Here is a 27,809-nt window from a genome sequence, read left to right as displayed (position 1 = left end):
CTATTATAAAGTATATCTCTTTATTACTGGTGTAAGGAAATGCAACTGACCTTTACATATTGCCCTTATATCCAGACATCTTGGTAAACCATAATTTGTCTGCAGATTCTTTCCAGAGTTTGAGGAAAACAATTATATCATCTACAAATAATGACAGTTTCATTTCTTCCTTTGAATCCTTATTATTTTCAAATTCGTCTTTTCTTATTGCATTAGGATCTCCATTATACTCACACTCTTGTTCGTGTTTGTTTTAAGGAACAATTCTATCATTGGCCATTTAAGATTTCCTGTAATAGACCTTTTATCAGATTGAGGAAGTTTCTAATTCATAATTTGCTAACAGGTATCATTATGAATTTATGTTGAATTCTATAAAATTTTTAATTCATTAATAAGCAATGAACATATTTTTTCTCCTTTATTGTTTTTTTCTTCTGAAAGAGAGTGAGCAGGAGCAGGGAAGGGGCACAAAAAGAGGGAAACGGAGAATCCCAAGCAGGCGCCACACGGTCAGTGCAGAGCCTGATGTGGGGCTTGAACTCACAAACCACAAGATCATGACCTGAGTCGAAATCAAGAGTTGGATGCTTAACTGATTGAGCCACTCAGGCACCCCTATTTTTCTCTTTTGATTTGTAAATGTTTTAAATCACATTTATAGAATTTTATAAAACTATTGGATTTGATTTGCTGTTTTATGTAGCTATTTTTGTCATTTATATTTAAGACTGAAATGGGTCTATAAATTTCCTTTTTTGGGAATGGATTTGTTGATTTTTGGTATAAAAATTATGTTTTCCTTGTAAATGAGCTTGGAAATACTCCTTTTATGTATATTATGTGAGTTTTATTAAGTTGAGATAATATGTTAAGATTAAGTATGAAGTACTTGAAAAGAATGTCTGAGTCTAGTGTTTTCTTTGTATTAAAAGACTTATTTTAACTTCCAACATATTAATATTTGTAGATAAAGGAATTCAGTTAGCTATTTTTCTTTTGTTAGTTTTCTATTTAATTCATTAGTTTGCATTTCTTAGAATTGTATATAAATGGAATCATACTAGCATTTTTTTCTCTCTTCTTTCACTTGTATAATTATTCTGAGATTCATCAATGTTGTCATGTTAATCAATAGTTCATTCTTTTTTATTGCTAAATAATATTATCTATTATGGGTGTATCACAGTTTGTTTATCCATTACCCAGTTGAAGGGCATTTGGGTTATTTGGTTATTGCAAATCAAATTACAATGAACATTCATATGTAAGTTGTATGCACAAATATTTACACTTTTCTTTGGTAAAGACCTAATAGTGGAATGACTGAATTGTATGGTAGATGTATATTGAACATTTTAAGAAAAACTGCGAAAGTGTTTTCCAAAGAGGCTGTCACATTTTACAAGTCCCACTAATAGTATATGAGAATTTTCATAACTTCTCATCCTCCCCAATGCTTGGTATAGATAGTCTTTTTTATTTTAACCATTCTAAGAAGGATCTAATGGAATCTCAGTTACATTTCCTTAAAGACTTACATTGAATATATTTTCATGTGTCTATTTTCCACTCTTAAATCTTTTTTAAAATCTTATGTCCACAAGAAATCTTATGTCTTAAATCTTTTCAAATCTTATGTCCATTTTTTGTTATGTTTTGTTATTCATGAGCTTTGATGGTTCTCTATATATTTTACATACAAAGCTTTTATTAGATATGTGATTTGCAAATATTTCTTCTAGCCTGTGGCTTGGCTTTTCATTATCTGACCAGTGTTCTTTAAAGAAAACAAAAAAAGATTTTGAGAAAATCCAGTTTAATCGATTTGTTATTTAATGAAACATGATTTTCATGCCCTAAGAAATTTTTGCCTAACCAAAAGTGACAAAGTTTTCTCCTAGGAGTTTTATAATTTTAGGGTTTACACTGATCCATTTTGAGTTATATACCATATACTTTTGTATTTGATAGAAGTTCCTTTTCTTTTCTTTCTCTTCTTTCTTTTTTTTTTTATTTACATATGGATATCTATAGGCTCTCACATTATTTGTTGAAAAGTCTATCCTTACACCACTGAATTGCCTTTCCAGCTTTGTTGAAAATTAGTCATCCATATATGTGTGGGTTTTTATCTGGATTCTATATACTGTTCTTTTGATACATTTATTTATTTTTATCACATCTCAGTTACAACAGCTTTACAATAAGTTCAGAAATCAACTATTGTAAGGCTTCCAACTTTGATCTTCTTTCATCAAGGTGGTTTTTAGCGATTCTGGGTAATTCACATTTTCAAATAAATTTTTAGAGTCTGTCAATTTACACAGAAATGTGTAATTGTTTTTTGTAAAAATACCTGTTGATATTTTTTAACTGACTTGAGTCTGGGGAATTTGGGGAAAACTGACATACTATTAGTTCTTCTGACTCATGAAAACTTTTTTTTCCGTTATTTCTTTTAAAATTTGTTTTTACAGTGTTTTATAATTCTTAGTTTAGAGATCTTTTGCATTTTTCAAATTTACCCCTAAACATTTCATATTTTTGACACTATTAAATGGCATTGTATTTCTAAATTTCAATTGTCAATTGTTCCTTGCAGGTACATATAAATACAATTGATATCCTATCTTTACCTTGTATCCAACAAGCTAATAAACTCACTTCTTAAATATAATAGCTTTTTTTGTAGATTCCATCTGACTTTCTATATAGCTAAAGATGTATTCAAATTAAGACATTTTACTTCTTCCTTTTCAATCTGGATGTCCTTTATTTCTTTTTCTTGCCTGATGTACCAGTTAGAACCACCAGTACAATTCTGAATAGAAGTAGGGAGAATAGACAACCTTTTCTTGCTCTGATCTCAGGAAGAAAGGTTTCAGCCTTTTGTCACGAAGTATACTTCAGCTGTAGGTTTTGATAACGCCCTGTATTTTTTGAGAAAGTTCTTTTGTATTCCACTTTGCTTAGGGCTGTTTTTTGTTTGTTTGTTTGTTTCCAACAGAAATGGATGTTTGATTTTATCAAATGCTTTTTCTGAATCTTTTAAGATAATGATTTTTTTCTGTTTTTTTTTTTAAGTATGATGAATAATACTACTTTAATTTTCAAATGTTAAAAACAAACACTGAATACTGAGATAAACACCACTTGGTCATTCTACATTATCCTTTTTATGTATTGTGGTATTCAATTTTCTAAATTTTTATTTTGCTAAACCTATTTTTAAAATTCAATTTGCTAAATTTGACATAATTTCTATAAGGTCTGTAGATTTCTTTCTTTTAGTATCTTTGTCAGGTATTGGTATCACAGTAATGTTTCTCTCAAATTAGTTGGGAAGCATTCTCAAATATACAATTTTCTGGGAGAGCTTGTGTAGAACTGGTATTATATTGTTCTTACATGTTTGGTACACCTCATTGGTTAAGACATCTGGTCCTTGTATTTTCTTTGTGGGAAAATTTTTAACTACACATTCAATTTCTTTAATAGATATAGGGCTATTGAAGTTATTTATTTATTAATTTTTGAGTGGGCATCAAGTTTGTCTTTCGAATAAATTTTCTATTTTAAGTTATCAAATGTATTGGGGCGCCTGGGTGGCTCAATCGGTTAAGCGGCCGACTTCGGCTCAGGTCATGATCTCGCGGTCCGTGAGTTCGAGCCCCGCGTCAGGCTCTGTGCTGACAGCTCAGAGCCTGGAGCCTGTTTCGGATTCTGTGTCTCCCTCTCTCTGACCCTCCGCCGTTCATGCTCTGTCTCTGTCTCAAAAATAAATAAACGTTAAAAAAAAAAGTTATCAAATGTATTGACATAAATCTATTCATAATTTTTCCTTACTATCCTTTTAATGTTTGTAGAATCTGTAGCAATATCAGCTATTTTTTTATTTTGGCAATTTCTGTCTTCTCTTTTTTTGCTGGCCATTTTGCCTAAATGTTGATCAATTTTATTGATTTCATAGAGTCAAACTTTGGTTTCGTTAATTTTCTTGATTGCTTTTTGGTTTTTATTTCACTGATTTCTGTTCTGTCACATCCCCTTTCTTCTATTTAACTTGAGTTTAACTTGTCCTTTAAAAAAATTTTTTGTTGTTGTTAAGGTGAAAACAGGTCATTGATTTGAGATGTTTCTTTTTTTGTAACATATATGTTCGGTGCTAAAAATTTCCTCCTCTCTTCTGCTATAGTTGCACCCCATGAATTGTGATACGTTGTGTTTTCATTACATTAAGTTTAAAATACTTCTTATTTTCCCTTTGACTTCTCCTTTGACTCATGGTTTTTAGAAGTATGCTATTTAGTTTCTAAATGTTTGAAGATTTCCCAGAGATGTTTCTATTATTGATTTCTCACTTAATTCTGTTGTGGTCAGAAAACATACTTTGTATGATTTGAATACTTTTAAATTCACCAAGACTTTTTTTTGGCCAGAATATTGTCTATCTTGGTAAGTGCTCTGAATGCAGTTGAAAAGAATGTGTATTCTGCTGTTGTTATATGGAATGTTCTATAAACATTAATTAGGCCAAGTTAGTTGATACTATTGATATTCTCTAATATTACTGCTTTTCTGTCTACTTGTTCTATCAATTACTAGGAATAAAGGGGATTAACACCTCTGACCATGATGAGGTTTTATCTATTCTGTAGTTTCCTCATCATATTTTAAAAAATTGAGGTATAATTCATATAACATAAATTTAATTGGTTTTAAGTATACTATCCAGTGACTTTTAGCAAATTTTAAGACGTGTAAAAATCAACACAATCCAAATTTAGAACAGTTCCACCATTCCCCCCAAATTCCTCATATGCATTGTCAGTCATTCCCCATTCCTACCCTCAGCCAGACAACTATTAATCTAACCTCTGCTCTATAGATTTGCCTTTTCTGTACATGTTATATAAATGGAATCATACAGCACGTGGCCTTTTGCATTGCACCTTTAATTTAGCATTAATATTTTTTGAGGTTAAATGATGTGGTGGTACGTATCACTATTTTGTTATTTATAGCAATCCGCTGTATGGACACGATATTTTTTATTTATCCATTCACCAGCTGATGGATATTTGGACTAGTTCCAATATTGACCATTATGAATAATACTGGTGTAAACATTCATGTACAAGTCTTTGAGTGGACATTCATTTTTATTTCAGTTGGGTATACAACTAGGAGTGAATTCCTTTGCCACGTAGAAAATTTAATTTTTTTTTAACAAACTACCAAACTGTCCTCCAAAGGGCTACACTATTACACATTTCCATCATCAAATTTATGAGGATTCCATTTTCTCAAAAACCTTGCCAAAAATTGTTACTGTCTTTTTTTATCACACTCATTTTAGTGGATGTAAAGTGACATATCGTTGCTATAATTTGCATTTCACTATTAACTAAGGACATTGGGGATCTTTTCATGTACTTATTTGCCATCCACACATCTTCAGTGAAGTGACTATTCAAATATTTTGCATTTTGATTGCATTATTTGTCCCCTCACTACTAACTTTCAAGAGTTCTTTATGTATTCTGGATGCAAGTCTTTTGTCAAATATGTAATTTACAAACATTTGTCCAAGTCTGTGGCTTTTCCTTTACCTTCTTAATGATGTCTTTGAATCACAAACATTTAAAATTTTTATGAGGTCCAATTTATCACTTTGTTCTTTTATTGATATCGCTTTTGCCATTGCATTGAAGAAATCTCTGCCTAATCCAAGGTAATGAAGATTTTCTCCTATGTTTTCTTCTAAGAGTTTGATAGTTTTAGCTCTTACACTTCGGTGTATGATCCATTTTAAGTTAGGTTTTGTGGATGGTGTGACATGGAGTCTAATTTAATCTTTTTTGCATGTAGATATTCAATTCTTCCAGCATTAATAGCTAAAAAGACAATTTCCCCCCATTGAATTGCCCTGGCACCTGTTTGGTAAATCAACTGACTGTGAATATAAGGGTTTATTTTTGAATTCTGAATTAGGTTCCATTATGCCAGTTCCACAATATTGTGGTTACTGTTGTCTTGTAGTAAGTTTGAAATCAGGAGGTATAAGTCTTTCAGATTTGTTCCTTTTTGGCTGTTCCAGATCTTGTGCATTTCAATATAGTTTTTAAGATCAGTTTATTAATTACAGCAAAAAATATTGCTTAGATTTTGTTAGGGATTATATAGAACCTGTAGACAAATCTAGAGGAGACTTGCCATCTTAATAATAAGAATTTTCCAATCCATTAATTTGGAATATCTCTTCATTTACTTAGATCTTCCTTTGATTTTCTTCGGCAATATTTTGTGATTTATTTAGCATGAAAGTTTGTACTTATTCTATGAAATGTACTAATAAGTATTTAAAAATGTTTGATATTATGGGAAACAAAATACTTCTTAATTTTCTTTTCAAAATGTTAGCGGGGATGCCTGGGTGGCTCAGTGGGTTGAGCGTCTGACTTCAGTTCAGGTCATGATCTCGCAGTTGGAGAGTTTGAGCCCCGCGTCAGGCTCTGTGCTGACACCTCAGAGCCTAGAGCCTGCTTCAGATTCTGTGTCTCCTTCTCTCTCTGCCCTTCCCTGCTCATGCTCTGTCTGTCTCAAAAATAAATAAACACTAATTTTTTTTTTTTTTAAATGTTAGCTACTAGTATATAAAATATAAATTATTTTGTATAGTGTTCATGTACCTTGGGACCTTGCTGACATTGTTTATTAGTTGTAGTAGTTTTTGTAGATTCTTTAGAGTTTTCTACATGTAGAATCATGTTATCTGTGAATAAAGAAAGTTTTGCTTCTTTCTTTCCATTCTGAATGGCTTTTATTTATTTTTCTTGGCTGAATGCCCTAACTAGAATCTCCAGTGCACTACTGAATAAAAATAGTAAGAGCAGATATACTTGCCTAGTCTACAGTTAAGGAGAAAACATTCAGTCTTCTACAATTAAAAAATGATGTCAGCAGTAGGTATTTTAAAGTCCCCTTTATCAGGTCAAGAAAGTTCCCTTCTATTCCTACTTTTTTGATAGTTTTTATTGTGAAAGAGTGTTGACTACTGTCATAGCCTTTTCTTTATCTCTTCACATGATCATGTCATTTTGTCCTTTTTTCTATTGATACATTTAATTACATTTGATATTTAGTTAGTAACCAAATATTGCATTGGGGATAAATACCTCTTGATTAAAGTGAATAATCTTTTTTATATATTGCTAAATTTGATTTATTAATATTTGAGGATTTCTGTGTTTACATTGATGAGATATTGGTCTTCATATTCTTGTGATATTTTGTCTGCCTTTAGTATTAGAATAACGTTGGTCTCATAGAATGAATGGAGATTATTTCTTTTTTTTTTTTCTCCCTCAAAGAATGTAAGAAAGATTGGTAGTTTCTTTTACATGTTTCATAGAATTCATCAGTGAAGCCCTCTGGTCCTAGGTTTTTCTTTTCACAAATTCAACTTCTTTATGTTGCTATAGTTTTATATGGTTTTCTTATATTTTGCTGGATCAGTTTCTGTAATTTGTGGTTTTCTAGAAATTTGTCCACTTCTTATATGTCATTTCATGGCATAACTGTTCATTGTATTCCCAAGCCATTCCCCAAAGTATTTCCAACGTAATCTTTTTGTTAAATTGGTCGTGATTTGTGTTTATTATCAGGGTCAGACTAGTCGTTTGCCACTTTTGTTGAGCTTTTGAAGCATCATGATTAGATTCTTGTTTTGTTTTGTTTTGTTTTGTTTTGTTTTGTTTTAATCTAGTCTAACAATCTCTCTATAAATTTTTCTCCCTGTAATTTGAAGCTCTATTATTATGTCCTTAAATGTTTAGGATTGACAAGCTCTCTTGATCAATTTACTCTTTTATTATTACAAAATGACCTACTTTATCCTTGGTAGTATTCTTCACTCTAAAGTCTAACTTGTCTAATATTAATATAAGTAGTACTTCATATTTCTTTAAATTAGTAGGGTATATCTTTTCCATCCCTTTAAATTAAACTCTTTGTGTTTTCATATTTAAAGTGGGTTTCTTATAGGCAATATATAGCTGGCTTTGCCTTTTTAAAAAATCCAATCTGATAATCTCCACCTTTTAACTGCAGTATTTTGACTATTTACATTTAATGTGATTGGTTTGGTTAGTTTGCATCTATCAATTTGCTATTTATCTTCTGTTTGTCCCATCTGTTCTTTGTTCCATTTCCTTCACTTTCTGTATTCTTTTGGATGAAATGGATACTTTCATGGTTCCATTTTATCTTTTCTTTTGGCTTATTAGTTAGCTATAATCCTTCATTTTGTGATTTGGGGATTTATAGTGTATATATTTAACTTATTACAACCTGCTTTCAAGTGATATCATACTTATCATATAGCACAGTATAAAGATATTATAACCATACACTTCTACTTTCCTCTACTTTTCTAATCTTCCTGTTGCTATTGTCATATATTTTACTTATATATATGTACCAAACCTTATGCTACATTGTTATTTGTTTTACAGCCAATTATATTTAAAACTATTTACACAATAAGAATAAATCTCATATATTTACCCATCCAGTTATCATTTTTGGTGTTCCTCATTCTTTTAAATACATCTATATGCTATATTACCACCTGGTATCGTTATTCTTGTGCCTAAAGGACTGACTTTATCAATTGTTGTAGTGCATATCTACTGATGATGAGTTCTGTTAGTAGTCGTATGTTTCAAAAACATTGTTACTTCACCATGATTTAAAAGAAATATGAATAAGCATGGAGTTCTAGATTGATCCCTTTTTCTCTGAGTACTTGCACTGTTTCTAGTGAAAAATCTGCAGGCATATTTATTCCTCAGTTATGTATTGAGTCTGTTTTCTCTGGATGCTCTATGGTTTTCTATTTATTATTGGTTTTAAAGAATTTACTTATGATGTATCTTCATATATTCTTATGTATGTTTCTTGTGTTTGGAATTCATTGAGCTTCCTGGATATGTGGTTTATAGTTTTCATGAAATTTGGACAATTTTCAGCCATTATTTCTTCAAATATTTGCTTCTCCTCTCTTGCATGACTTAAATTACTTGTGTATTAGGGCAGCTTCAAATTGTCCATTGCTCACAGATACTTTATTATTTTTTTAAACATTTTTATTTATGCTTCATTTTGGATAGTTTTTATTGCTGTATCTCCAAGTTCACTAATTTTTTTTCTACAATGTTTATTGTTGTCAATCCCATTCAGTATATTTTTACTTTAGACATTATAGTTTTCATTTACAAATGCTTCATTTGAGTCTGTTTCTGTCTTTCATGTCTTTAACATTTTGAACACAAGGAATACACTTCTGTAACTGTTTAATATCCTTGTCTACTAATTATAACATCTGTACAAGTTCTTTTTTAGTTTAGCTTTGATTTACATCCTTTTTATGGGTCTTTTTTTTTCTCTCTCTCTTTTGCATGGTCGGTAATTTTTTATTAGATGCCAGCCCTTGTGAATTTTACATTGTTATATATTATTTTTGTATTCCTATAACCATTATTGAGTCTTTTCTATATGTAGTTGTGTTACTTAAAACATTTTTACCCTTTCATTTCTTGCTTTAAGATCTTTTTTTATGTGATACAGTGTCCATCTAGAGTCAATTATTCCTCACTACTGAGGCCGGAGATTTCTGTGCACGCAACCCAATGACCTCTGAAATTTGATGTTCTCTACAAAACAAAAAGGCAGACACTATTCTCAGGCATTATTACTTGTAATCTTTTTGGGTGGTCCTTTCTCCAGGGTGGGTAGATTCCTCCATTCACGCACTGATCAATATTCAACTTGAGAGAAACCCTCTGAAGATCTTTGGAGTTCTCTCTCTGGATAGTTCTCTTCTCTTCAGTAGTCTGCTCTGTGAACTCTAGTCACCCTTGTCTCCCCAAACTCTCAGCTCCATCACTTACCTCAGGGAGTACACAGGCTCTGTTTGCCTTTTCTCCCCTTATGCCCTGTGTAGGAAACTCTCTAAAAGTGAATGCGAGGACAATTTTAGGATTCAACTCATCTGTTTCCCTTATCTTAATAATTACTGTCCTTAGTTGCCTGATATCCAGTATTATTAAAGCAACTGAGTTATGTATTTGTCCATTTTTGTTGTCTGAGGTAGGAAGGTAGGGAGAAGTCCCTTCTATTCCACCTTGGTTGTAAGTAGTAGCCTTCCTCAGTAGATCTGAAACTTTAGTGTGCCATTCCTGAAACTTTTACAATTATTTCCTAATCCTATTCACGAAGATAATTTTTTTAAATATAAAAGTTCATTAGACTAAATATATTTAAAATATTTTCCAGTTAAAAGTATTAAAACTAAAGGAAGTCCCAGTGACCAGTTATAAAATTTAGCATCAGTTTAAAACATCTTGACATACTTTGTGCATGTTTAAATTAAAAGTCATAATACATTAGAGTTATAAAACTTAAATCTATTCAATTTTCCTTAGAAGATATGACTGAACAGCTAAAATGATGGAAGTTACAGCAAACATTCTAGTTTTAATTGTTAAAATTCAATATACTTAGAATTTTTAACACTATCCCTCCATAAGTCAAAAACATTAAAAATTGTATCCATATAAATTCAAATTCTGTGAAACAGTGCACACAATAACACAGAATATACCGAACCATACTTCATTGATGAAATAGTACCATATTAAAAGAGACAATATTAGACACACTGAAATCATAAATCACTATATTTCAACAAGTAGTTTTTAATATCAAAATAATAAAGATGTAAACACAGATATACTGGAAAACTACTATAGGTGGAAAAAGGAAGCTACTGACATTTTGTTTAGGAATTTAACATATGCACAATAACCAGACAAAGCACAAAACAACAAACCAATTAACTGTGCATATGAATACATGCATTAAACATTGTGCATGCTAAAATTTACCTGAATTATATGAACATAAGGCTTTATCTGGAAAAAAAATGTTAAAATAATGTCAAAATACATTTAAAAATCTTTAAATGTAATAGGGATATTGAAATTTAATCTCTGCTTTATAGTACAGGCCGTAGTTTAACAATTTTATTATAAAATAAGAAGGACCATACTAATTCAGAATAAAATAAAGAAGGGAGACACATCATATCTGAATTAGTACAAAAGTGCATTAGTACATTCAAGTTATGTTAGTTGAAACTTAGATTGAATGAAATAAACAGGCTAAGAGAAGGTACATAAAATAAAAAATTACTAATAGACCTGCCATGCATACTCATGGCTATCAATTTTATTTTATAATACATGGTTATACAACAAACTATGAAATGTAAAAAGTAATGGTTACACAGAGAAATTTAGCAGGCAATAAGCAACTAATGAGCTTAAATTGAAGGAATCTTAGAAAAACATTATTGTTTTGAATTCTTGATTTTGAAAAAGTGTATTTTAAAATTGATTTCTTCTGGAAGAGGGACACTTTGAAGATTTACAGGGACAAGTTGTTTTGATATTCTCACTTAATTAAAATGTACATATAGAAAAAGAAATTGTCACAAGTTAGCAGAATACAAATTAGATTTTTCTAACAAATGTTTTAAAAGGTAGGAAAATGTGAATAAGTTGTTTTCACCTTGAAAGATGAGCAAATTATCATATGAATATACATCAGAAATTTAAAGGAATGTATGAATTATGATGCCATAAAAATACCAGAGAAGTGTAAATATGCCCTAATACTTGGAAAAAATATAATTATTTATCCTGGCACATCTAAGTCATTAACCTAAAGGTAATAAGTCACAGGCAAAGAAAATAATAGGTTCATAGGTTATCACAGAAGCTTAGTTTCTAATGTTCAATTAAAAGGTTTAAAATTTGAATGACATGATTCTAAACTCTATTTAACAAATAGAGAAGTAGTACATTTGGCAATATTTTACATAGCTGATTTGTCTGATTAGTAATCTACACAGCAGTGGAATTTATATAGAGTATTTTAAGGAAAAAGAATATTCTAACCACCGTATAGGAATTTCTAAAGACAGAGTATAATTACAGAAATTAGAAAAAAATAGTACGGTTGAATAATTTTATAAGTATTGTAACATTTATCCAGGATGTATTTTCAGAAATTAAAGATAAACTGAATCATCTAGATTAAACTAGAATTTTAAAAAAATCAACATAAACTCTTAAATTACCAGTTTTGACCAACACTTACCACCATTTTACTTATCAGGTTACCAACTTACCTTCTACCATTTTCATTTAAAACAGATTTAATATATTTACTATATATTTTTAAAAATCTATTTACACTGAGTTTCCTGCCATCGTTTTCATGTACAGCTTGTTTAAACACTCATGTATATTTTTCTAGCCCTTTAACATTTTAACTTTCTACATTTACATTTTCTTAAATCTGAAATTAATTTTTGTATACTATATATAGTAGTGGTAGGCTGGTAAATGTTTAAGAACTATCAGTCTGGGGGAGACTAAAGCCTTGATTTGCAACATTGTCAATTTCTGTAATGTAAATACTCCCATATAGCCAATTCAAGCAACCCATGTCAATGACTGTGAAGGAAAGAGATATGCCTAACAGGCTCTGGTTCCAGTATCCCATCAGAAAAAGAATTATTAGCCATACTAAAGTTAAAACATAATAGAAGTATTCCTAGTGGAAGGCAGAAACATAAACTGAACATGAATAGATTCACGTTGCTTTAAAATGTCAAAAACTCTTATTATATCACAAAGACACAGAAAACTCAAGAGTAACAATAATAAAGAAACTCACCATCCAAAAAGCAAAGACAATAAAAATAACAAAAGAAGAGATGAAGTTACAATAACCTTTCCAAACAAGAAAAAAAAAGAATAAAAGTAATAATAGAGAATAATACTGTGTACAATCAATAGAGCACACATGTATTAAATGATAGTACAAAACTGTCTTATGAAGAGTTGATCACAAGGTATGCAGCAAAAAATCATGGGAAAAAAGTGTAATAGAAATGTGTTACATAGTTAATAAATAAAATTATCATGTTACTGCAAAATTTGAATTGCTGCAGTATATATAATTTTAAATTGTAATACCAATGAATTGTTATATATTTCCTTAAGTGAAAACACTGAACATAATTATAAATCTAAGTAAATATCTATATTGAAACTGTATTTTACATGCTGAAACAATTAACATTTTTAGAAGTTTTATAATTCTTTGTAAATATCTCTGTATCATGTTAAATGCTTTTTATTAAAATATGTAAGATGATGATATTCATATTCATTTAGCCACATATGCAAATTAATGCAAATATAATATATCCAAACCCTAGAATTTCAAATGGATAAATATTTACGAAAGGAAATATATCTGTTGTGGTCTTCCTACTTTATGTCTCTTTACTGTTCAGGTGTTTGGGGGTTTTTTAAAGATTTTCTTTTAAGTAACCTCTACACCAACGTGGGGCTCAAACTGACAACCTTGAGATCAAGAGTTCTATACTCCACCGATTAAGCCAGCCAGGTGCCCCTACTGTTTGTTTTTTAATGGTGACTGAATCGTGGAACTTTATTCTTGGAAACAGTGTTCCCACATGTAACAGGACGTCTTCAGTAAAGCTGAGTGTATTTCCCATATTGATATTATAATATTTATAACGGCTTTCTTTTTTAAGAACATCAAGATAAGAGTGTAATTTCATGTCTTTTTTACATCTTGAATGATCTGAACATTATGTTTTAATGACAGGTTTAACTGATCTAAGTTTACTATATGTTTTTCAATTTGAAAGATATTATTTGAGGATTTTTCTGCAAAACACACTGTTGTTAAGCAAACCTTCAAAGTGGTTTTTTGAAAGTCACTTATAGCGTGTAGTGATCCACATCAATTTTAAAGTCAGAGGGTGGTCCCAAATGATTTTCCTTTTTATCACTGTCTAATACAATATGCCCTAGGGAAAAGGATATAAAGTGAAATAATCAGTACCACCACCAAGAAGTGTAAGATTTAATTCAGCAGTGTAGATTTTTACTGTCAGAAATTAGAACAAGATATTTTAATGAATTTTAGATTAATAGTTAAAGGATTACACTACTTCTTAAAACTGTAAGAATAGCATCACTATAATTTAGAATAAAAGACATTCACCAAACTTTCAAAACTATAGCTGTCCCTATAGATACTGTTAAGAAGTACCTAATATTTTAAAAACAAATAAGACAATGAATATGAGTGTTTTCTGTCAAGGGTATAGTTCCTTTGTCTTTTTAAAATTATAATTTCGGTTCATGATTAAAACATCATAATTTATAAGAAGTTTTTAAATTGGAAAAAAGATATCATAGTGTTTCAAGCTATTAAAGCTTAAATTTTTACTGCAGGGATTGAAAAAATATGTGTGTATATATATACATATATGTATATATATGGAATATGTACTTACATATAGGATATATATAATATTTTTTAACAATGTACATATTTTGATGCAAACTATGATGCTGGAAATTGTTCAAGGGATTTTAATGAGGGGAGATAGGGACTATTTACTTATTGTGACATTTAGCAATTGGAGACCATTATGGTCATTGCCTAATAAGAACTTATAATTCAGGGTTGCCTGGGTGGCTCAGTTGGTTAAGCATCTGACTCTTGATTTCGGCTCAGGTTGGGATCACACGATTTGCGAATCTGAGCCCCACATCAGGCTCTGCGCTGATAGCATGGAATCTACTTGGAATTTTCTTTCTCCTTCTCCATGTGCCCCGCCCCCACTCACGTGCAAGCTCTCTCTCTCAAAAATAAATAAATAAACATTAAGAAAAAGAACTTCTCTAAATGCAAGCAAAGACATTTCCTTCCTATTTTTTTCCATTGCAGTTCACTGCTTTCCCTGATATTTACTACACTTAACTTGCTCCATTTCCAAAATATATGAGGTTTATTTATAAGCACAGTAGGCATTTGCTTATATGGTACAATGAAAGGAAACTCCTTCCCTTAAAACATTTTTTTCCAAGTTGCAACACATCAAGGAGAAGGAATACATTATGTTAAGACATTATTGTGCTATTTCTGTTAGACTTCTACCCTCAAATTCTTTTTAAAAATGATAAATCTCATAATCCTTAGCCTGACACTCAACACTTTCTATATATAAGTCTCATACTATTTAGATTTTATGTCTTCATCCTAGCATAATTAACTATTTACTTTTCTCACCTCTATATATTGAAATCTTACTTATTCTTAAGGCCTAGCTAAAATGCTGAGCACAGCTTGTATTATTCCCTAATACCTCTACATAAGCTTAAAATTTTAATTTTTACAACTCTACTTTCTATATATAAAAAGATTATACAAATACCAAGATTATGGCATGATTATGTATAGAGACATAAATTATGTTTTATTATCCTTATATTTTTCCCTTATACATTTTAAAGAGGTGGCAAGCTCTTTGTGTTTCTTTTAATTAGGGAAATTTATGTTTCAGTTTGGAAAGCAAAGTGACACATAGCATTTTACTTTCCATACTCTAGGCTTATTAATGAGATTAAGCAAGAGGAGAGAAATAAGAGAGGAGGGTAGACGGGGCAGAAAAAGGATGGCACTGCTAAAGGTCAATATTTCTCAGAATTAGGAAGGGGCCAATGGCTAGAGAGACTTGTGAATAATAGGGAATCAGGCTCTAGGACTTCTCTGAAGTCCAGTGATATTTTAGGATTCTAGGATGATAGCCCCATGATGTAGCTGAATGCTAAGCACCAAAGAAACCAGCATTGGTAAAAAATGCTATATATAAACCTAACTTCAAATAACCATTATGCATTGGGACAAATTAGTGAAGCTCTATAAGGATTAAAAATCAATGGGTCTTTTCTGAATATTTTCCTTTTTGGGAGCTTCCTGGAACTGCCAGCACGAACTAGGAATAGGTAAGGAGAAGGAGTAAAGATTGATATTTGACTGGGAACAAAGATACCTAAATAAGATTAAAGTAAGGATTAAATACAATATTTGAAAAATAAGTGTGTATTTTGCGTACAAGTTTGTGACTAAGAGTTTTACCTGCTACCTAAATATAATGTATCTTTGGATCAAACACAGTATCAAGCACCATAACAGCTAAGTAAATATCTGTTGATGTAAATAAAATAATGTGAATTCCAAAAGAAAGCAAAAAAAGAAGGAAAAAAGGACAAATAAAAAACAATTAAGCAATCCCTATAAAAATAACACCAACATTCTTCACAGAGCTAGAACAAACAATCCTAAAATTTGTATGGAACCAGAAAAGACCTCGAATAGCCAAAGCAATCTTGAAAACAAACAAACAAACAAACAAACAAAAAATAACAACAACAAAAAAAAACAAAGCTGGAAGCATCACAATCCCAGATTTAAAGCTGTATTACAAAGCTGTAATAATTAAGACAGTATGGTACTGGCACAAAAATAGAACAGAAAACCCAGAAATGGACCCACAAACATATGACCAACTAATTTTTGACAATGCAGGAAAGAATATCCAATGAAAGAAAGATAGTCTCTTCAGCAATTGGTGCTGGGAAAACTGGACAGCGACATGCAAAAGAATGAACCTGGACCACTTTCTTACACCATATACAAAAATAAACTCAAAATGGATGAAAGACCTAAATGTAAGACAGGAAACCATCAAAATCCTTGAGGAGAAAGCAGGCAAAAACCTCTTTGATCTTGGCAGCAGCAACTTCTTACTCAACATGTCTCCGGAGGCGAGGGAAACAAAAGCAAAAATGAACTACTGGGACCTCATCAAAATAAAAAGCTTCTGTACAGTGAAGGAAACAATCAGAAACCAAAAGGCAACAGACGGAATGGGAGAAGATATTTGCAAACTACATATCAGATAAAGGGTTAGTATCCAAAATCTATAAGAAACTGATTAAACTCAACACTCAAAAAACAAATAATCCCGCGAAGAAGACATGAATAGACACTTCTTCAAAGAAGACATCCAGGTGGCCAACCGACACATGAAAAAATGCTCAACATCACTCATCATCAGAGAAATACAAATCAAAACCACAATGTGATACCACCTTATGCCTGTCAGAATGGCTAACATTAACAATTCAGACAACAACAGATGTTGGCGAGGATGCGGAGAAAGAGGATCTCTTTTGCATTGTTGGTGGCAATGCAAGCTGGTGCAGCCACTCTGGAAAACAGTATGGAGGTTTCTCAAAAAATTAAAAATAGAACTACCCTACGACCCAGCGATTTCACTACTAGGTATTTATCCAAGGAATATGGGTATGCTGTTTCGAAGGGGCACATGCACCCCAATGTTTATAGCAGCCCTATCAACAATAGCCAAAGTATGGAAAGACACAAATGGGGTATTACTTGGCAATCAAAAAGAATGAAATCTTGCCATTTGCAACTACGTGGATGGAACTGGAGGGTATTATGTTAAGCAAAATTAGTCAGTCAGAGAAAGACAAATATCCTATGACTTCACTCATATGAGGACTTTAAGATACAAAACAGATGAACATAAGGGAGGGGAAGCAAAAATAATATAAAAACAGGGAGGTTTTAACAAAAACATAAATAAAAATAAATATAAATAATAAACATAAATAATATAAAAACATAAGAGAATCTTAAATACGGAGAACAGACAGAGGGTTACTAGAGGGGTTATGGGAGGGGGGATAAGCTAAATGGGTAAGAGACATTAAGAAATCTACTCTTGAAATCATTGTTATACTATGTGTTAACTAACTTGGATGTAAATTAAAAAATAAATTAAAATATGCAATTAAAAAAACAAATAATACTATATAAAATATTAAACAAAATTTATAAGAATCTACATTAAATGTAGATGTATGAATTACTCCAATAAAAAATAAATCTTTTCATAATGGATTTAAGACCAACTGTACATTTTTTTCAAAAGATAAACCTTAAATATAAGAATGTAAAGAGACGAAAGTAAAAGCTCTGAGAAAGATATACCACACACACAAAACAAAGAAAAGCAGCTGCAGCAGTATTAACATCAAGCGAAGAGAGTCTTAAGGAAAAAGCATTCCTAGATATAGAGACACATTACGTAATGACAAAATCAACACTCTATTACAAAAAGCATAATAATTTTAGTTTAAATGCACCTAATAACATAATCTCAAAAGCTATAAAGCGAATAATGACAAAAATAAAGGAAAAGTCCACAATCATACGTGGAAATGTTAACACGTCTCTCAGTAACTGATGGAATATTCAGACAAAAAAAAAAAAAAGCAAACCCAGAAGATTTGAACAATAAAATTGGTAAACCTTATTAACTTGTAAAACATGTACAGAACTGCGACAAAATAAACATTCTTTTCAAGAACATTTAAGCACCACAAATAAAATGAATAATTTTAAAGATTCCAAATGATTCAAAGTATACACTCTCACAAGAAGGCAGTTATGCCAGATGTCAAGAAAAAGAGAAAAAAAAACTAAAAAAAACCGTCTAGAGTTTGGAAATTTAACAATAAACTCCTAAATAACTGATAGATAAATGAAAGCAACACAATACAAAGTATCTAAGTTTTTTTGTGATGAAATGAGGACAAACAAACTACATCTAAACAAAGTAAAGGAGAGAAATAATAACAAAACTTAATGAAAAAGATAACAAATACAACCTAGAAACGAAACAAACCAGTTTTTTGTTTGAAAAGACTAATAAAATTAAGTCTGGCCAAGAAAAACAAGAAAAGAAAAAGAAGGAACAAATTAACCAATACTGGGGAAAAGAGGACATCACTAAACATCCAACGGACATTAACTAGATAATAAGATGTTATTATGAATAATTTTATGCAAATAGTTTTTTACATTAGGAGAAATGTACAAGTTCCAAGAAAAAAAAACAACAAAGCTGACACAAGACACAAATTTTTGAATAGTTCTAAATTTAGAAAAAAAAAGGAAATTATCATTTAAAACCTATACTTTAACAAATTGCCAACCTTGATGCCTTAAATGGTGACGACTTCTTTCTAAGCATTTAAAGAAGAAATAATACTAATAATGCACAGATTCTTTCAAACAATAGAAAATAGGGTATACTTCCAAACACTTTTTATGAGGCCAGCATTACCCTGAAATCAAAAGTTGACAATGATTATTACAAGAAAGGGAAATATGGTATCTAACAGAAAAAGAAGAAATATTTTCTAACACTTCTCTGAAGGCAGTATAGCATTGATAACAAAGGTAATAAAGGACAATCTTTCTTTCTCCTGAATATGGATGAAAAAATTTTATGTATAGTATCAGCAAACTGAAACAAGGGATAGAAGAAATGACAGTGCATCATGAGCTAGCTGAGTTTATCACAGGAGTACTAGATTTACATTTGCAAATCAATGCAATATACCACATTAATAGAATAAAAGACAAACATCACCTGGTTATATCCATATATGCAGGGGAAAAAGTGATACAATTCAATATCTATTCATGATTAAAACTTTCATAAAAGTAGGAATAAAATAGAACTTCCTGAATCTCAGTGTAAAAAATCTTAAGGCAAATATCAACTATAATTGAGAAATATTTAAAGCTTTTCCCAAGGAATGGGGAACAAAATATGGATGGCAACTTCTACTCAACATTGTTATCACTTCCACTCGGCATTTTATCATGGGACCCTGCCGAAGTGTTAAGTAAGAAAAAGGAAAGCAAGATATAACAGGAATTTGAAAGTAACAGGAGAAATTGTCATTATTCACAGACAACATAATAATATTGTGCATCAAATTTCAAAATAATGTATGTAAATGTCATTAGGATTTGCTGAATAATAATAAATAATAACTTTTATTTCTGTATACCAACATCAGTTAAAATTAAATCCCTAGTTACAGATCTAATAAAGATGTAAAACCTCTACACTGAAACTTATTAAAATATTACTTGGAGATACATCAATTCATGGAGTGGAATTCTCCTCACTCTGGAGAGACTTCAGTTCTCCCTAAAATGTTCACTGTAATTTGAATCAAAATTCCAAAGGGTATTTGTGAAAAAAAATAATGTGATATTCAATTTGTTTGCTAGTGAAAAAAATTAACAATATTAACAATGATCTTAAAGAAGAACAAAGCTGGGTTAGTTACACTACCAGATATCACAATTTATTATAGACCTACGGTAATTAAGATACTTTAATATTGGCACAAAAACAGAAAAGTTGCCTAATTGAAAGGAACAGACTTCAGAAACTTAACCACATATTGGGAAGGCCTTTTCTTTTTTATTTTTTTTTAACGTTTATTTATTTTTGAGACAGAGAGAGACAGAGCATGAACAGGGGAGGGTCAGAAAGAGAGGGAGACAGAATCCGAAACAGGCTCCAGGCTCTGAGCGGTCAGCACAGAGCCTAACGTGGGGCTCGAACTCACGGACCGCGAGATCGTGACCTGAGCCGAAGTCGGACGCTCAACCAACTGAGCCACCCAGGCGCCCCTGGGAAGGCCTTTTTAACAAATGTCCTGGATCAAGTGGACATCCAAAGGGTTAAGAATGAATTTTGATCCCTACTTCACACAATATACAAAACTCAATTCCAAACTAGATATAGATTTAATGAGCAGAGTAAAGCACTATTCTAGAAGAAAACATAGACATATCATTATGACCTCAAAGAAGATATGTTTATACAGATCACACCAAAAAAACACTAACATTAAAGAAAAAAATTGAAAACTAAAATACACTCACATTAAAAATTTCTGTTGGTCATAAGATTCCATTAAAGAGGGGAAAGGCAAGTCATAGAATAAAATACATATATTTATACTATAAATAATTTAAATCTATAAATAATTTAAATCTATAATATCTATAATATCAATAACACTCATAAATCAATAAACTAGAACCCAAATGAAAAATGGGCTAAAAATTTGACTAGGCTCGTCATAAAAGAGAGTATCTATGGTCAATCAACCTATGAAAAGGTTATTAGAGAAAGGTAAATCAAAGCCACAATGAGGTAACACTGCACATCTACCTGAATGGATAAGTGAAAATAAAAATACCAAAAATAAGTAATGATGTTGAGAAACTCAAACCCTCATTCACTACTCTAGGAAGTATAAATTGGTACAGTTCTTTACTGTAGGAAATAAAATGGGTTTTGAGAAACTGTTTAATAATATCTACCACAGTTGAATATATGCATAGCCTGTTACCCATCTATTCTACTACTAGGTATATTCAAAGCAAAAATGAATACATATGATTACCCAAAGGCATGTATGAGAAAGTTCATAGCAGCACTATTAAGAACAGCCCAAATCTGAAAGCAAAGTATTAATCAACTGTAGAATGCATAAATCCTTGTATACTTATAAAAACGAATTGCATATAGCAATGAAAATAAGTTAACTGCAATTATTTGCAACAATATTGGTAAATCTCACAAACATATTGGGAAGAAAAAAAAAGCCAGATGTGAAAGTGTAATATACTGTGTAATTCCATTTCTATAAAATTCATAGGTGTATGTGAGTATTCCATTGACATGAAGTTAAAAAAGAAGGGGCGCCTGGGTGGCTCAGTCGGTTAAGCGGCCGACTTCGGCTCAGGTCATGACCTCATGGTTTGTGAGTTCAAGCCCCGCGTCAGGCTCTGTGCTGACAGCTCAGAGCCTGGAGCCTGTTTCAGATTCTGTGTCTCCCTCTCTCTCTGCCCCTCCCCTGCTCATGCTCTGTCTCTGTCTCAAAAATAAATAAACATTAAAAAAATTAAAAAAAAAAAAAAAAAAAAGAAGCAAAGCTGTTTTATGGTGTTTGAAGTCAGCACAGTTGTTACCTTGACAGGGAGAATAATTACCGGAAGAGAGCAAGAGAGAGGCTGGTGATGTTCTGTTTCTTGATGGGGGTGCTACTTATACGGTGTTGCTACTTTGTGTAAATTCACTTGGGGATATATTTATGATTTATACACGTTTCTGTATAGATGCTATAATTCAGTAAAGTATACTGAAAATGTAGAGTTCTGCTTCTGGGAATGATAGAGTAAGTTATATTGGACTAATTCTGCCAGTAATAATTACAAACTCTGGATAAATATTTTAATAAAAAACTGTTTAAAGATACCAGAGAACAAACAAATGCAGGCAGAAATCAGTGATATGACCCTTGAAATAGTTAAAGCACATATTGAAACAGCTTTTCTCCTACAGGCTTTCCCAACTTGGTTCACTGCCCAGGAGCTATAGTTCAAGAAAAAAGCTTCAGTATTGAAGCTTTATAAAAACAGCCCCCTAAATCTTTGCCTAAATTGTAAACTGCAGAGGGAAAAAGAAGAAGCCACAGATGAAAAGCTAAAAGCAATGCAAGGAGATTTTAGAAACTTCCTGATGCATAGGACACAGAGCCTAGAGTTTAAGTCCCATTATATTGTGGGATTTTGGTCAATATCTTGGGCTTTGCCTAGAAAGTTCACACTTAGGGGGAGCCCGGGTGGCTCAGTCGGTTGAGCGTCCAACTTTGGCTCAGGTCATGATCTCACAGTTCATGAGTTCAAGCCCTGTGTCAGGCTCTGTGCTCACAGCTCAGAGCCTGGAGCCTGCTACAGATTCTGTGTCTCCGTCTCTCTCTGCCCCATCCCCACTCATGCTCTGTCTCTCTCTGTCTTAAAAATAAATAAAACATTAAAAAAAAAAGAAGGTTCATACTTAGGAATGAGAACCACAAACCTGCCTAAGGGCTATACCTTGTAACTATGAAAGACCAAAACAGAACTGCCCTAACATATCTTCTATAGGTCTTGGGTGATCCTTCAATAATTTCATGGTGTGCCAAAATAAAACCCAACATTCCTCTAAATCCAGAGTCTCTAAAATGTATGAAACACAATGTCCAGTACACAACAAAAATTAGTATATATAAAATATACATAGAATGTGATCGATAATCAAAGAAAAAAACAGAAATATAAATAGACCCACAGAAGACTAAGATATTAGAGCTAGCAGACTTTAAAATAAAAATTATAAATATGTGAGAAAATCCACAGGATTACACACACACACATTACACATACATAAATACGTTATAGATATTACACATACATATATGTACATTACACACACAAATGTGCATATACATGTAATTCTATGAATTATTTCCTATATTTACATATGTGTCCACATGCAATCCTATAAATTCATTAATATATTTACACAAATGCATATCATATATGTATATTATATAGTATTATACACACAGGGATATAATAAAAGAAGGGGAATTTCAGGAAGGATACAGAAAATTTAAAAAAAATCAAATGTAAATCATAAAATGAAAAATACAACATCTTTGCTAGGACAATTCATAATATGGCTTTCACAGGAAATTGTACACTATAGAAGAAAATACCAGTCAACTTGAAGGCAGGTGAATAAAAATAATCAAAACTGAGTAAGAGTGGGGGGAAAATTTTTTTTTTAATAAACAGAGGCTAATTAACCTGTAGAACAAAGTCAAGAGGTCTTTATACATGCAACTGCAGCCCAAGAAGGAGAGAAGAGAATGGGGTGGAAAATTAGAAGAAATATTGACCAAAAATGTCCCCCAAATAGTTGAAATCTTGAGAAACTTTAATTATTAAATCACATCTCTTTTATTTTACACCTCTCAATGCCATCATTTTGGTTTTGTCCCAATGATTTGTTTGCATTCACTTTTCTTTAAACACTTGTGGTTATGAGGCTGTATGAGAATATAGTAGATATGATGTTTTCCATTTTAAAAAGTGAAATGGTAATAATGTTATATTTTACCAAATAAAGAATTAGCATTTGAGATGTTAAAGAGATGAACCTGATGAAAAAGAAAAAAGGATCAAAAAAAAAAAAAAGAAAACTCTTTTGGATTTTATAGTTCAAATTGTAATGAGAATGTTTAATAAGATACCAAGTCACAAACAAATTTGTAATGATTTCTGTCATGTTAAAAAGGAAAATATTTCCCTAAAGACAGCAGGCAACTTTAACTGAATGACAGTAAAGAATATATAAAAATTAAAACTTAAACATAAAAATATACCTTCAAAACAATATCTTTAGGTGTCAGAACAGTAATGGATAGTTTCTCACCAGTGAATCAGAACAAAATTGTGTGAATATGAGAGACATTTTACCATCTAAAAAAGCAATCTCACTTCTCTATTGATAAATTTTAGTTATTTGAATACATGGTTCCAATCTTACTTACATATTTTTAAAAAGGCTTAATCAGTCACTCTTTGAAATATGCACTGTCCCATCATTTGGTAATGTCTAAATAACATCTGGGATGGGAGCGGGTAAAAGTAGCCTGAAGTTAAAATGTGTTGTAGAAAATATTACCACCATATTAAAATTTTAACTTCTCATAATCTAATTGCTTTCAGACATGAACAATGAGCATGTGGCCATTTCTATAGATATTTTGATATATAGAAACTTTTTATTTTGCCACCTGCAGAAATACCGGTATAAGAAGTCCTCTATTTCAAATATTTTCACTAATTCCTTTACTAGGGAAACCATTCAAAGTTTATAATCAAAGTTACTTCGACTCCTATCTCAAAAAGATTTTTAAAAAATATTTCAGTTAGCTACAAGATATATGAAACAATTATTTTTAGAATGGCTTTTTAAAATATTTCCTCATATGTTTAAAATTATAAATTCCTAATGTCCATGGAAATGAAGTACTTTTTTGAATCATTAGAATCTACAAATTTAAAATAGGAAATCATGAGCAGAGAAAACAGAATTCCAACAACACCAGTAAATATCCGTGTATATTCAATAAGCTCACAGCCTCAGAGTTCACAGCCTCAGATTTTGAATTACCAACATATCCTATTTTGTGGAGGTAGAGAATGAGGGATTATTATACATTTGTGATGGTTACTGTTCATGTATATGTTCCATCGAATATGTTAATGATCATGATCTTTAACAATATAAGACATACTTATAAATAAATGTAATATTTACCCTCTCCATGAAGAAAAACCTTGAAGGAGGTCATTCTTACGAAGTAACTTTTAAAATAATGTTTATTTATATATACTCTAACTTGAACCTGTTATTGATGAGCAATATATCCTCAGCCAACAGTAATGTCTTTAACTTTCTATTTCCAACTGTTAATCTTCATTTCCTTTAGGCATATGTACATGTTTTTACTTATCTTCAATCCTACACATTGCTAGTAAATTATGATTACATTTTAGGTGTAAAACACCAATTTTAGCCATATGTTCAAATATTGAAAATTTATTTTATTAGAGGTTATTACTGGTAGGTAGAGACAGGACTGAATGGTACAACATGAAGCCATATTAACCATAAATGAATTTAATACTATTAATGACTAAGTAGCAGAAGAGCATTTGGGAGATGGTTAAATATTAAAAGGCACAAAGTGGATTAAATTAAATTAACTACATGAAAATCTACGATCCATATAGCTAACTAGAAAGAACTCTATTCTCATCATTCTCCACATACACTATTCTTAATTAGCTGGGGAGGGAAAAAGTAACGAAAACTGTTGGAAGATTTAAGAGTTTCAGATATTAAGAGTTATCAAACCTAGTTATTCTAATAACAACTGGAATAAGTATTAGATTAGTAGCCTATAAACCTAAACTATAAGAATTAGTACAAACTGATTTATATTCGTAAACTTCATGTAGTAAACCGTGATCCAACATTGTGATTTAGAGAGAACGTACTTAGTAGATCACAGTGACCAGAAAGAGTAGACACTAAAATGAGCCCACATAAAATTCATAGTCGTGTAATAATTACAACAAAAGACGTTGTAATGGCGATTGCAAATAACAGTGAGTAGGTGTTCACTCTGTGGAGAGGCTGAAAAAATTGAGTGCTATGAAACTAGTGTTCAATTAATACCACCCATATGTAAAAGACTGTACAGTCCGTGGAAATAAAATTCTAGTCATTAGAGACATTTTTAAAAAGGAGTGAAGACAATTCTCTAGGCTTGCCTATGACTAAATATCATAAGACCAATCCTCTGCTCTAATATTCTATTCATCAAACAGCCTGCTGATATATAATTTAGTCCTCTATTCAGCAGAGAGAACGTGATCCACATAGATAATAGTCATTTCTTATGTTGCCAAATATACTTCCCATTAATGATAAATGACATGGCTTTTGTGCTTTTAAATTTACACTTCTGAAATTTAGTTAATGTCAGTCAGTTCTCCAGTACTTGACAAAATGTTGCTAATCCTGGAACATGCTGACTCCATGAAGATAAAATTATCCCATGAACACTACCCAAAACAGCAAGTGGACATCTCCCCTTTCAATAATAGATTCATCAGGAAAACAAATTTGAGTTGTAGGAACAATAAGCCAGTAATGCCACTTTTCAACCTAGAAATCATTTCCAAGTTTCCCCTAAGATTCTTTGAATTGATCAAATTCTATTCAATACTTTGGACTGTGTATAATTCAGGGTAAAATGCAACATTGATGATAATAATAATAACAATAATAACATCAGCTTATATTCCTGAGAATATTTAACTCTTATTTCCACACTTAATGTAGGTTAATGTATCTATAGCTACATGGCTAAATTTTACTGTATCTGCTACCTCATTCCTATATAAGCTTCTAATAGCTAAAATTAAAACATAACTGTGCTTCGAGGTCATACTGTGATAAATGAATGCTGTAAGTATAACCTCATTTTAGCGTATCAATTGAAAATCATCAACAATAGCTATGAAAACACTAATAGATGTCTGTTAAAACCATAATGGTATCTTTAAGTTCTATGTCTCATATATATCATTCAAGATAATTCAACAAAGGTATGATAAATCTCACTGGAACCTTACTTTGCAATCTCCTTGTTGGGCTCTCTCCATGGAGTTGTCGTCGTGGCATATACGGAGAAGGGTGGGGAAGTGGTAATGAAGAAACATCATGGGTCTGGAGTTTGTACCAATGTGGCTCATCATCTAATAATGCTGTTTCTAATTCAATTAAAATCTACAAAGCCAAGAAACAAAAGAATGTTAAATACCTATAATATAGAAACTCTATTAAATGGTCTCATAACTTTTATAATAATGATAATTATAATAACAATGCCATTAGATCAAAAGTAATATGTTGCAAAGTTGTCCTTATGTTTGACAATAACTAAATAAAAGATAAGTATGCATAACTTCTGGCTGACTTAATAGTTTTAAATATCTAAAATTTTTTATTGACCTTTGACTATTCACTTACTAGAGGTTGTTAAATTTGTATTACATAAAGATGCTACAAAAAAGAAAAAAGAAACAACTCCAGCCAATAGCTCTGATAAACATAGAAGCAAAAATTCTCAACAAAATATTAGCAAACCAAATCCAAAAATACATTAAAAAAATCATTCACCACAATCCATGAGATTTTTTTCAAGGATGCAGGGTAGTTCAATATTCACAGATCAATCAACATGATACATCATATAATAAGAGAAAGGATAAAAACCATATGATCATTTCAATAGATGCGGAATCCATTCATGATAAAAACCCTCAACAGAGTAGGTCTAGAGGGAACATACCTCAACATAATAAAGGTCATATACGAAAAACCCACAGTTAACATCATACTCAATGGTAAAAAAGCGTCGGGCTCTGTGCTGATAGCTCAGAGCCTGAAGCCTGATTCAGAGTCTGTGTTTCCGGCT

General features: G+C 31.4%; 1 protein-coding gene across 49 annotated transcripts in view; it reads right to left on the bottom strand.

Moving 5' to 3' along the window:
• The window catches only part of RIMS2 (regulating synaptic membrane exocytosis 2), a 601,231-nt gene that overhangs the window by 238,336 nt on the left and 335,086 nt on the right, over positions 1-27,809 (bottom strand). For 33 of the 49 annotated variants that reach the window (XM_053896433.1, XM_053896465.1, XM_053896440.1 and 30 more), the window contains one exon: positions 26,965-27,118. In XM_053896433.1, the coding sequence (XP_053752408.1) occupies positions 26,965-27,118 (154 nt within the window). Of the gene's footprint in view, positions 1-10,952; positions 10,980-26,964; positions 27,119-27,809 lie in introns of all 49 variants that reach the window. The other 16 variants (XM_053896431.1, XM_053896417.1, XM_053896435.1 and 13 more) reach the window with 1 other exon arrangement.

This window comes from Panthera pardus, unplaced genomic scaffold (genome assembly GCF_024362965.1).
Source record: "Panthera pardus isolate Hobbes unplaced genomic scaffold, ASM2436296v1 HiC_scaffold_7, whole genome shotgun sequence".
Classification (NCBI taxonomy): Eukaryota; Metazoa; Chordata; class Mammalia; order Carnivora; family Felidae; genus Panthera; species Panthera pardus.
Note: the sequence above shows the minus strand (reverse complement) of the source record. Positions and strands in the feature narration are given on the sequence as shown.